The sequence below is a fragment of the Agelaius tricolor genome, unplaced genomic scaffold, assembly GCF_023055355.1.
Source record: "Agelaius tricolor isolate 1412-34295 unplaced genomic scaffold, bAgeTri1.0.p SCAF_1, whole genome shotgun sequence".
In the NCBI taxonomy this organism is placed as follows: domain Eukaryota; kingdom Metazoa; phylum Chordata; class Aves; order Passeriformes; family Icteridae; genus Agelaius; species Agelaius tricolor.
Genome location: NW_027269261.1, coordinates 51,129,893 through 51,142,619, shown reverse-complemented (window position 1 = coordinate 51,142,619; position 12,727 = coordinate 51,129,893). Strand labels below are relative to the sequence as shown.

The following is a 12,727-nucleotide window of genomic DNA, read 5'->3' as shown; positions in this document are numbered from 1 at the left end:
AAGCATTTTTCCCTTCATGCAAATGGTGATAATCCTACTATTTTAAATCCCATTCCTGAAAATTAAAGATTAAAAATAAGACAGCTCTCTGCATTATCTTCCCGCTGAAAATTACATAGGAGAAGCAAAATTCAGAACCTCAAGGCCTTATCAGCATCCAGTTTGCATTCCACAGAATTATTCACAGCCCAGTCAAAGAACAGATAAGAATTTGATTCACCACTGTTGCCATTTTCTGATACACTGTTTATTAGGCAGGATAACAGTCATAGCCAAAGTCTGACATATAGTCAGAGTAACCAACGATTGAAAAGATTTTCTCCATCTTGGCTGCTTAAAAAGAACAGAGTAGCACAGTGTAATATTATTAGCATCACTTATTCAAGAAGAAGAGTTGGCCCATGATGAGAAAATAATTGGTAGAGACGAATTCTCAGAATTCTGCAAGTACCCACAGCTGCTACCCTTATGTAAAACAAACAGAAGCAAACATTGTCCTTGCACAAATAGGAATGATTTAATTTACATAAAACAAATTCTAGTGTTGTATATATGAACACATGTACATATAAAAATAGAAACATAAATCTTTTTTCCTGTACTACTTTAGAGAAATTGGTAAAAAGATTTCACCAACAAGTTTAGGCATAATGGAAGTATTTAAAACCTGGACTAGGGACATGGAATAAATGCATCATTTTTCAAGTAATAACTCTTCAAGAAGAATGAAGATTTAAGTCCTTGCTCACATTCTAGAGAAATATTACTGCAGAAATATTATCATCCCACTTACAAAGAGAATTACAGTCAAACTCAGGTTGGAGAGAGGTTTGGAATCCACAGTATATAAATACAAGGCAAGTTCTCCCACCTCCACAATGCAGGAAGTCAAACCAGATGATTACAACAGACCCCTCCAGCACTAAAATTTCTACCTCTATGCAAGTACAAGTTTGTCAGTAGTACTTAGAGAAATAGTAGAGCAATAGGATAAAAGACAAATTCTGAAGCCTTCCAGTTAGAACCTTCCTTTTCAAGAAAAAATAAAACAACAAATTATCTTTATGACACTGTGACACTACAAGATGATCATGCACCATTAGACAACTTTGGTGCTACCGTGCTATGTAAGAATGAGCAAGCACTCAGAGTTGCAGATTACAGGTCCTGGAAAAAAAAAAACCAAACAACAGTTGGGAGACTGTTGCCAAACTATGTAGATATAAATGCTGACTTGCATCCACAGGGCCAGGATTTTAATCCAGTTACTCACTAACACAGAGACACTTGTGGGCATGTTTCCTGTGTCACGAGATTTGCCTCATGTATTTGCACCCATCCGGTGAGCTTCCACCTTTAAAGAAATTGTAATCTCTGGCTGAAGGCCTTTTCATTTTTCCGTTTCACCACTTGCATCTTATTTTTTAAAAAAATCTCATTATTTTCCTTCCTACAGAGCACAAAACTCTTTGGTTTTATCCAGTTACAATGGAAAGGCTTCTTCTCCTCTGACTTAAGGTTAATGTTCCTTTTCTTTCCATATCCAATTTTCTCACCTCAGCTGCTGACATCAGCTCTCTCTCAGAGTTCCATCCAACTCAGTATTTAATTTTTCCTTCCTCTTTTTTTTCATGTATTCCCTCTTCCCTTCAATCATTTTGCTTTTCAAACCCAGACACAAAGTCTTCACCCAACAGTTAAATAAGCCTGCCTTTGCAGGGAAATATGAGTTGCTTATCAGAGGATGTTTAATGACACAGGGGAAAAAAAAGGACAGAATAATGCCTAAATGTAATTTCACACAGTTTCCTAGCTAGAACTTTAATAATTCTTTTTTCAACCTGGAATTGTGAATGAGATTGCAATTTAAAACTGCTTGGTATTAAAGAAGTGACATAATGGTATTTATAATCTTTTTTATTTACATCCTTTCTAAGATAAATGAATTTGCCACTACACAAGCAGCATAGCTCTACTCATGGGAAAGGCAAGCATGAGCAATTTAATCCTCCAGCCAAGCCAGTGCAGCCAAGACCACAGAATTCATATGATCATAATTAAGTAGCTCAGCACAGTCACTCAGCTGGAGAGCACTTCTGAGGTCATTTGCCTCCTTGCTATACTAGCTAATAACATCTTGATTTTAACAGAAACACAAAGTTCCTAGATAGGAACTTGTTGTCAAGATGAGAACAAAACAGAACCAAAAAAAATCCTATAAGCACAAGGCGTACTTTTACTTGAGAGGAGAGGAAGAGAGAAAGCAAAAGATTCTACACAATATTAAAGTAAGGTGGACAAGGCCAAAATAATAATCAGATGCTTCCAGTCTCCAAAGCTCTAGTGTAATCTCTCTCTGACACATTCTCACTGCTCTCCCTAGAACATCCACCTCCACAGATATTTGCCCTTTGTGCATAAGGTATCAATAGTCACTTGAAAATTCTGCTCTTAAAAAGCTTGATGACACATCAAACCTCACCAGGTCTTAATCATAATGCAATCTGTAGCCTTTATGTGATTTTGTTGATTATGATTTGGAGTATGAAGATGAGGTGACAAGCTGGACTTGCTCAGCTTACAATTTTGAAAGTTTATCAAACTATTCCACGAAATCTCTCTTCCTGATATTTGGTAACTCTGGAAGGGAAGCTAAAGATTTGTCTAGTGAAAGCATTTTGTTTCAAATTTTAAGCACAAAATGACAAATAAAGTGTTTTATGAGAATTAAGCTTCCATCCAGAGAAGTTTTACAATGCTGGAAAAAGGCAGGCTGAGGGAACGGAAAAAGAGACACAGAGGTATCATCACATGGACATCCTGGACATTACCTTATTTTCTCCACTGCAGCTGTGAGTTACAGAAACCAGATGAAAAAAAAGGAGAATGAGGTGTATTTCCGGTCATTACTAGTTACATTTTGAAGGTCAACGCTGTAATCTGCAATGCCATTCAACTTTCACAGCAGTTCAGCGCTAAATCTTGACAAGGGACGGTTGCTAAAAATATCCCCATGTTTGCAATGCATTACGTAATTTTATACTCACTGCACTTCAGCATATTCAGTTTCTTAAGCAAACAAACATTGAAGGAAATGAAAGGTAGTGAATTTCCTGCAGCTTTGTTACTTTTCATGGAATGTAAATAAAGGAAATGTGAGAAAAGACTTTCATTATTCCCACTCACCTCTTCATTTTCAAAACAAAGAAAGTCATGACTTGCACAGCATCGAGCAAAGATCAGAGCAGAGCATTTAGCAGGAAAACAGTCCTCTCAGTTCCAGTGCCACCCCTCTTCCTGCACCATTTAGCAGGAAAACAGTCTCCTCAGTTCCAGTGCCACCCCTCTTCTCGCCCCCAACCATATTTCATTCTCTAAGGCAATTATCAAAAGCCTCATGATGTTCTCATTTTCTACTCTTCTGCAAGCACTGAAAGTGATCAAATGTTTAAAACAAACACACATACTGCTATCCTGTTATCATCCTTGGAACCTTAGGTCAATATTTCAGTTGCATTTGTTGTTAGAAGTCTGACAGTTAAAACTATGGCTGCTTTCATCCTCAGCCCCACCCAGCTGCTCCCCACTCCCATTCTACCGGCTCCCGTGAAGAAAATCAACCTCAGCCCAGCCAAGACTGTGGGGTTTTGTCACAAAATAGAATGAATTTTTGGAAGAGTCTATAAAAGGAACAAAGACCCAAGGGAGTGGTGATTATTATGGTTCACTAATACAAAGAAGATCAGGAAAGGCAGTAAGTTAGTTTCAGAAAGAGCAAGCACTGCTCTTTTAGAAAAACACCACTGAAACTAAAGAAACAAACCTCATTCAAGCTCACAAGTAAGAGTAACAGAAACCATGTGTCTTTTTTCATAACAATGCTAAATTTTGCTCATACATTCAAGAGTCACAACCCCAGCTGACAGGTTTTCAGGGCTCCTGAGGATGACCCCTTACCCTTTCCTCCCCAACACCACTGTCTTTTGGGGTCGCAGACCAGGTGCAAAATTTTGCTAAGATAAAAATACCTGCCCATTGGACAAGAAATAGGGCCACTTACATATCCCAGATTAAACATGCAAATTGATTCAAATACTGTATCAGTGGCACATTGCCTTTCTAAACACTTTTTTCCCCCATCTACTCCTCAACATTAGAACTGAGAATGCAAAATTTTAAATCAAGACCAATGCATGTACACCAGCCAAAACACCAAATGGACTACATAAGTGCTCCCACAAGTCTGGATCCAGGCTGTAAACTGCCAGCATGGGAGATGCAGGTCAGTAATCCACACTGTCACTAGAATCTCTTCTTGGCCAGTTGCCTGCCAGGGAATTCGTAATTCACTTGCTGAATGGCAGACAGTGACCATGTAATGGTTGAGCAGCATGAGTCACATCCAGCAGTCACATCCAGGAAGAAAGCACAGGAGCACCTAATGCCAGGTGGTTGTGGCAGCAAGAGCAGGAAACAAATTGTTTTAAAAAAAGAGAAAGAGTAAAATAGAGAGATATGCTAAAACCATGCCCCCCAAAAAAACCCTCAGAGATAACTATTCCTCCCCCCCCACTCCTTACTTCTGTTCAGGGGATCTGCTATGTATGTATCAGCTTTCCGAGCCACTCTCTCCCAGCAGAAAGAAACTAACAGAAAAAAATCAAGAGATGGGAGAAGACATAAACGATGAAATCACAAACATTTCTTCACAATAGAGAAGGTGAAATGCATTCCAAGACTCAAGATTTTGTAAGTGGATGAATTACCTGCAAAGCTAAGTGGATTGAAAGTCTCTAAAGCATTGTTTGTTTGGTGATGATCACACCACAATTACTGCTTTTATTACTTGTTGAGCACATGTAAGGTAAAATGAGTGAGCGTGTTGTTTTATTTAGGAGATTATAAACTGCATACTTCTCAAGAACTATGTCAGATTCTAATCTAGAGATACCAAAAAAAAAAAAATTAGTAGAACTACTACTTTCATCCCTGAATGTTCTCCTTCCCACATTTCCATGACTATAGAAAAAGTTCACAAACTGCTCTCAAAAGCTAGCACCAACATGATTAACACTGGGACACAAGCAAGAAGAGACAGAATCAGACATGAATTGGTTATTACACAGGACCCTGCTCCTCACTGACTTCTGACTTTCCAGCTGTAATCTCCAGAAATACTGATCACTTTAAAAAGGACAATCAAAAATATAAGAGGAATTTTAGTGGGCTGACCCTGACTGGATGCCAGGCTCCCACCAAAGCCACTCCATCACTCCCCTCCCCAATTGGACAGGGGAGAGAAAATATAATGAAGGGTTCATGGTTTGAAATATGGACAGAGAGAGATCACTCTCCAGATAACTGCCACAGGCAAAACTGACTGAAATTAGAGACACTAATTGAATTTGTTATTACCAAAACAAGAGCAGGGTAATGAGCAGTAAAATAAGCCCTCAACACCTTCTCCCCCACTCCTCCCTCCTCCCACCCAGAGACACAGGGAGGCAGGGAATGTGGGTTATGGTCAGTTCATCACACGTCGTTCCTGCCACAGCTTAGGGAAAGGAGTCACATCCTGCTTCAATGTGGGTCCTCCACAAGGATGCAAGCCCTACCAGGAAACCTGCTCCTCTGTTCATGAGTCCACAGATACCTGCCAGGAACCTGCTCCAGCACAGGCCTCCCACAGGCTCACAGCCTCCTCTCAGGCATCCACCTGCTCCAGTGTGAGTCTCCTCCATGGGCTGCAGGTGGACCTCTGCGTCCCCATGGACCTCCATGAGCTACAGGGGCATAGGTGCTTCTCCACGGTCTGCACTATGGGTTTCAGAGGAATCTGAGCTCAGGCAGCTGGAACACCTCCTCCTTGTCCTTCTTTGCTGACCTTGGTGTCTGCAGAGTAGTTCCTCTCACATATTCTCACCCCACTCTTCTCTGGAAGCAATAACATCTGCAAAACAACTCTTTTCCTTGTTCTTAAATTTGTTATCATAGAGGGGTTGTCACCATTTCTGACTAGCCCAGATTTGGCATGGGGCACTTCTGTCTTGAAGCCAGCTGGCATTGGCTCTGCTGGACATGGGGGAAGCTTCTGGCAGCTTCACACAGAAGCCACTGCTGTAGCCCCTCCTGCTACCAAAACCTGGCCATGCAAACCTAATTTGCATTTCTTCCAAAAAGAAATGCTCCTTCAGAAGTCCCAACCAATCTCTTCTTTCCAGCAAAGTCTGTGCTGATAGCAAGTCACCAAGTTTTACATAGCCTGTAAGGCATGACTTAATGACATAATGCATTCCAAGAAATTCTGGCAAGCCCAAGTTTTTTCAAAGCAGTATGTGACTGGCAACTGCTGTCTAGCCTCTTATTTTATCCTCTGATATGTAGATAATCCTCATGAGCATTAAACTGCTCCAATCAAACATTATTTTTCAAAGCTCATTTTCTTGTGTCTGTTGAGTTACCTTTTATAGCTCATATTTCAGCCTCTAAAATCACAACAAGCCAAGAAGAGAGCCTTGTTCAGTGTATAGTGCTGGCCTTAGGGGAGAATTTGCCATGTGAAAATGCTGAAGTGAATATAGCCCAACTGAGTAGCAAACAACTGTTTGCTGGCAGACAACACTAAGGTCTCTAAAGCTATTTTCCATGTGATCAACTCACCAATTAAAACACAAGCACATCAATTTATCTTATCTAATTCATTATTTATAAGTCAGCCACCCAGCCTCCTTAAGCACTTAGTATATATCCAATTTTCACAACTCATATTCAGAGACAAATACCATCATACTAGACAGATCACAAGAGGCCAGTTACCAACAGGTTATGTGACTCTCCCTTCTCAAGAATTCATGGAACATCTACAGCAAAGCCTTGGGCCATTTCCATCTTGATCCACTTTAATCTTTGTTATTATCTCCCACCCTTGCCCAATACTCTGATCATAAGTTAAAAGTACTGAAAAATCACATACATATTCCTATCTCAAGGCAGAGCTGACAAGACTTTGTGGGAAACTCTGTGTTTGTTGGAGATTTGTATTTCTTTAGGAAGTGAGACATTTAAATAATGACCCTCACTAGAATCAATATGCAAGGTCATTAATGGGGATTTTGATTCATAAGTCCAATTAACATCAAAGGAAGTTGAACAGCAAAATAGTCTCATCTAGCTCCCTGAAGATATACCCAACAGACTTCTATCAAACTAATTAAAGAATTACATTCCAATCTGGATGGTCAGTCACTGGGACTCCCCTGGGGCAAAAGGTGCTCCCAAACACAGCAGGCATGTGCTATCTAAACTGCTACCAGATAACTGCTAGAAACAGCTCCTATGCAAATGCTACAGCTGATGTCCCCAGTTAATTGCACAGATATCAGGGAACTGTAACGTGGTCTGCCTCATGTTCAGTAACACCAGTCCAACATAAGATGAAACCATGGATAGGTCAGGCACATGACAGAACACAGTCTAACCCAATACTACAGTGGAAATAAGTATGTAGCTGATATAATACATGTCAAAAACCCCTTGAACTCAAATGCTCATAGTCTGAGGAAAAGCAGAGACACCTTGTCTTCCCCATTATCACACTGAGACCACAATTTTACAAAAGACAACTTTACAAAGAACCTCTACTCATCTAAAACTGGGGTCTCAGAAGCAGAGAATGGCTTTTTATTTTATAAGAAAGAAGTGAGTATACAGTTTACATATTCTCATTCTTGTGAGTAGCCTTCATTCTTCAGTTCTAGAGAGAAAAGAACCTAAGTGTGAAGTGTAGATTAAGATTCCAACTGGATGAGCAGCCAGAGGCTGATCTGTGTTACAGCAGCTGATACAACCTGCACCTGATGTAAGATGAAAGCAGAAAAGAGGCACCGCCAAGACATGTCCATCCCGTATCTTGGCTGTGTTTCTGGTCACAGCCATTGCTCAACTTTCCAGGCTATTCTTTTCCAGCATTAGGAACCAAGCCATCACAGCACTGCTTTTTAACAAATACCAAGCGAAGAACTGTTATCTAATTTGCACATCATGCAAGCAAACTCCAGCCCAAGCTGTGGCCCAGTGTGCTGATCTGGAGCCTGGCAGTAGCTTGTTATCAGAGAGTGAAGGGTATGTTTAGCAACATCTCCCACCCTATCTAAGGCTGCATGGCTGAGCCTTACCAAGGACCCCACAACAAAAGCTTTTGTCCAAATCCTCTTGTGTACCTTTCATTTTCCAAAACATCCAGTAATAATGTGCATTGCTACTGACAAGTCTAAAATTAAGAGCTTATTTAATCATTGCTACACCTGAAAAGGTATTAACTTTACTTTAAAAAGGGGGATTTACAGTGGAAAAAATACCCCAACTAAACAAATACATCATTAAGAACACTGGAGGAAGAAGAGGAAAAAGAGAAAAGCTGTTACCACATTTCTTCCTTTTCCCCTTGCCTACTATCTCTTTACTATCTGTAAAGAGACAGTAGGCAAGGGGAAAAGGAAGAAATGTGGTAACAGCTAGCTAACCAATTCATAGGGAATGACAATAGCACTTAAAGGCACAGACCACACACCATATTAGAGGCTGATAAACAGGAAGGTGAAGAGCCAAGTTTTCTCCAGCCACAGTGTCAATGCATTGTGTCAGGCACTGGTCATGTCAGACCTATGCTACATCCATCCCCCATTTGATTTGAGGCCTCTTGTGGACTGCAGCTGACAGGAATTTAGAGTGGCAAAAGAACTGCTCCTATTCTTTCCCTGTTTGGTGATTGCTCTGGAAGAACTAGTTCTTCAATCCCTACCTTTCCTTGCAAAGCGTATATGAAAGAAGCCTCAGCGAATCTTGAGGTGATAAAAATACTCCCAGGAAAGTAATGTTGTAGCAAAACAAATGTCCCTCCCTATAAGCAGCTCACAGAGGATACCTGAGAGGATCACAGGACAGGCCAAACATACAGCAACATTCCTATATCCTCCTTTATAAGCTCAAACACTTCTGATTAAGGTACTTCTGAATAAGAATGGTACCTTGCATCTCATAGCTTTCAATCAATTTCCTTCATGGATTTGTTGAGGTGGTTTTTGCATGCATGCAATCTTTCAGCATCCATTACATTCTCTAAGAAGGGAAGCCTAAGCATTTCATATGTCAACTATTAAGCTCTATGAAAGAACATGCTTTTGTTTTAAACAGTGCACTTGCTAGTTTCCTTTGATGACTCTTAATGGTTTGTCCCAGGGTGACGTTATGATGCTTGTATCCCCATTCATGTGTTCTGTTAATGTTGGATATTATGTTCTGTACCTTTAAGACCGGCTCTGAAGAGGGAAAGTTTTGTTTTGGTTTTCTTATCAGCCTGGCAGGACACAGAGAGTGCAGCTTTTGCTTTTTGTGCTTTTGCTTTTTGCTTTTGCTCTCTCACTCTTGCTTGCTTTGCTTCTGCTTGCTTTGCTCATTAGCTAGTTTAGCTAAACTGTCCAATTTCTTCCTGGACTGTTTCTCCTTTCCTTCTTCTGATCATTTCAAACCTGCTCCAGACTGGGACCTGGGAAACACCAAGAGTTTGCACCTTGTGGCCTGCAGCAGCAGCCCCAGCGCCGGAGGGACTGAGAACAGAGTGACCACCCCCCAAGAGAGACTTTCTGAATTTGTCATCTTTGTCAGAGTGTTGCCATCCGGTATTGTTCATTTTGTGTGCTGGGGGGTGCTGTGCCTATTAAATAAACAGGTTCTTTCCACTTATCTCCGAGAAATCCTTCCCGAACCGGTTGGAGGGAGGGGCTGTGTGGGTTTGCTTTCTGGAGGGGCCCTCCATTGGAAATTCTCCTCCAAATTTGCCCTAAACCATGACAAAATCTTGGCGCCCAACATGGGGCGAGAGAGCAAGAGAGAGAGAGAGTGGAAAAACCCTGTTTTGAGTGTATTTTGGTTGCCATTACTCTCTGTTTGTTTGAAGCAGAAAAAGCAAAAGCTGCACTCTCTGTGTCCCGCCAGGCTGATAAGAAAACCAAAACAAAACTTCCCCCCTTCAGAGCCAGTCTTAAAGGTACAGAACATAATATCCAACATTAACAGAACACATGAATGGGGATACAAGCATCATAACGTCACCCTGGGACATGGTTCTGTCAAAAAGAACAGTGAATAATTTCACCTATTTACCTACTCCATAACAATGACAATTTCCAAAATGAGATTTTAAATAGCTAGACAAATCAGGGCCATGCCACCTCTCCCATTTTATATGTGTACAAATGGAGGTGGGAAGAAGGAAGAAGGCTCACTCAACATAATCTAGCAGGCTAAAGGAAGAAGTAGGCATAGAAACTGTATTATTTTAGTTCCTAGTCAGTGTCCTAGCTATATGATGATATAACTTTTTAGTTTCTGGAATATTTATTTTCAGTAACAAAACCTGATTTACATTCAAAAGAACACAAGCACACTGAGAAGAACTAAGAAGCATCATTGCTTATTACTGAAAGATGGAATTTAGCAGAGAACCTCTTTAGCCCATAAGAGAGCCCTCCTTCCTAACCAGTGTCACCACTATACATACTCATGCCCATTTTAACACATTTCCTTACATTTCATTCAGGGCCAAAGGCCAAGGACTCATCAGAAAATTATCTACTACTACCAGCCAAGATATGTATATCTAAAAACTACAGAAATCACATAGATGCAGCCCACTCCTCTACCTCATTTTTAATTCAAAATTTTTGCTTCAGTTTTACAAATACTCACAAGCTCTAAAGAACTCAAGTTCAATGTTCTTACCTCAGCTGATATGGTGGTATCTTGATAGCAGCATCGGGAGAATCCAAGGTTTCTGTATAATTAAAGGAAACAACAGGGCTTTTAAAATAAACTTCTGAGTTCAGCCACAGTTAGCACATCTGGCTACAGCCTCCAAGCCAATGATCCCAAAGTTTACACCTACTCCACTTGACAGAACAACAACCACTGCTGCTGTGAGCTGCCAAAGCTTTGCATAAATCTGACAGGACGTTGCATGCCCAATGAGAAGACATCGAGTACCATTTTTCCCTTTCACTTATCAGCACTTCAGCAGCACATCCACTAAAACTGGAACAGTATAGAGGATACTGGCATGGCTGCTGTGCAAGACTAACATGCAATTAATGAAGCAACTCATGCAACATCAAGATGAAGGGCCAGTAATAAGACAGCAACAGGTCTGATCTACCACAGAATGTAGCTATGCATGGATAAAACACAAAAATTTAAAGCAAATGAAAGTATCCCAGTTATGCTGATTTAAATTAAGGGTCCTGATGATCAGTGTTCCAGGTTGGAAATGTCAAAAAACACTTCAAGACACAAAAAATCTCAGAAAATGGGTGGATGCTAAAATGTACCTAAGCTTGTACCCCCCTGAAAGATTAACTCGTTATACTGATCATTATATTGCAAGGATAAAAGAGCTCATGTAATCCAGTAGAACAAAACTTCTAGGTTTTAAAATAGATTCCATAAGCCGGCATAAAAACTGTACGGCATGGTTTTTACGATGATTTAAAGGAGGGAGGGGGCCTTTAAAGAAAAAGACAGCACCTCCAAAACATACACGGAAACTGACAGCTACTGATACCCGTATATCTGCCTCGCAAGAGCCACGAAGCAGATGCAGGCGGTGGGGAAGGCGAGGGCGGGGATGCTCTCCGGGACCGGCAGCAGGTGCCACGGCCCCTTCCAGCAGCGCGGAGCTCCCGGGCATTTTGAACGGCCCAGGAGCTCCGTTCTCTTCCCAGCCGCGGGAGGCTAAGCTAAGGAGGCTCTCCTTAGCGCGGAACAAGTTTGTTGAGGTCTCCCTGCCCCCTGCTTTAGAGACCCGCTCCATCGGCGGCTCCTGCCCCGCTCCGCTCCCCCGCCCGCGCCCCTTACCGATGGCCCAGGTGCAGCTCTCCTTGATGGCCCTGTGCTTGCTCCCCGACGCCTCCTTCTGCAGCTTTCGCAGGATTTCTTCCATCTTGCCTCCCCCGGGATATTCGCCTAGCCGCGGGGGAGGAGGAGAGGCGGCGAGGAAGAGGAGGAGGAGGAGGCAGGAGGAGGGCGGCGCGGGCGGCGGAGCGGTGCCGGGGCTGTCCCCGCCGCGGCAGTGCCTAGGCGGGAGCGGAGCGCGACACCCCGCTGCCGCCCCGCTGCCGCTGATGAATCACGCCGAGCTCCGTGGCGGGGACACGTCAGTTGTTGCCGCTGCGGAGTCCCTCCTCCTCCTCCTCCTCCTCCTCTCCCACCCCGGGCAGGCGCCGCTGGCGCGGCGGGGCTGGGGCGGGCCTGGCCGTGCCCGCGGGCGCGCAGGGACTCCCTCCCGGCGCTGGGGTTGGACGAGGCGCGGAGCGGAGCGGAGCCGGCGCCGCCGGAGCCGGGCCCTGCGGCGGCAGCGGCGGCCCCGCGGGAGGCGGGCGGGCGGGTCGCCATGGCGACCGGCGGGCGGGGGGCGCCGGCAGCCCCGGCCTGCCCGCCCCGGGCGGCGGGAGGCGGGCGCTGGGTGTGCGCTTGGGCCCCGCCGCTCCGGCCGGGGCTGCGGCTGCTGCCGCTTGGCGCAGCCCGGGCCTGCGGGCAGGTTCCCGCTGCCCGGCGCTCCGAGGCCGGCGGCGCTGCCGCAGCGCAGCCCCGCTGTCCCGCAGCGCTCTGCGGAGCCGCTCCCGCAGCGGGCCGGACGCAGGGAGCCAGGCCGGCGCACCGGCGGGAGTGCCGGCGC

General features: G+C 43.6%; 1 protein-coding gene across 3 annotated transcripts in view; it reads right to left on the bottom strand.

The window, feature by feature from the left end:
• Window positions 1-12,388, bottom strand: part of ARFGEF3 (ARFGEF family member 3) — a 99,189-nt gene extending 86,801 nt beyond the window's left edge. For 2 of the 3 annotated variants that reach the window (XM_071433826.1, XM_071433818.1), the window contains exons 1-2: window positions 11,908-12,388; window positions 10,780-10,831 (exon numbers count right to left, since the gene is read on the bottom strand). In XM_071433826.1, coding sequence (XP_071289927.1) covers window positions 10,780-10,831; window positions 11,908-11,992 — 137 coding nt within the window. In that variant the 5' untranslated portion in view covers window positions 11,993-12,388. The remainder of the gene's footprint in view (window positions 1-10,779; window positions 10,832-11,907) is intronic. The other variant, XM_071433833.1, reaches the window with a different exon arrangement.
• Between the last annotated feature and the right edge of the window lie 339 nt (window positions 12,389-12,727).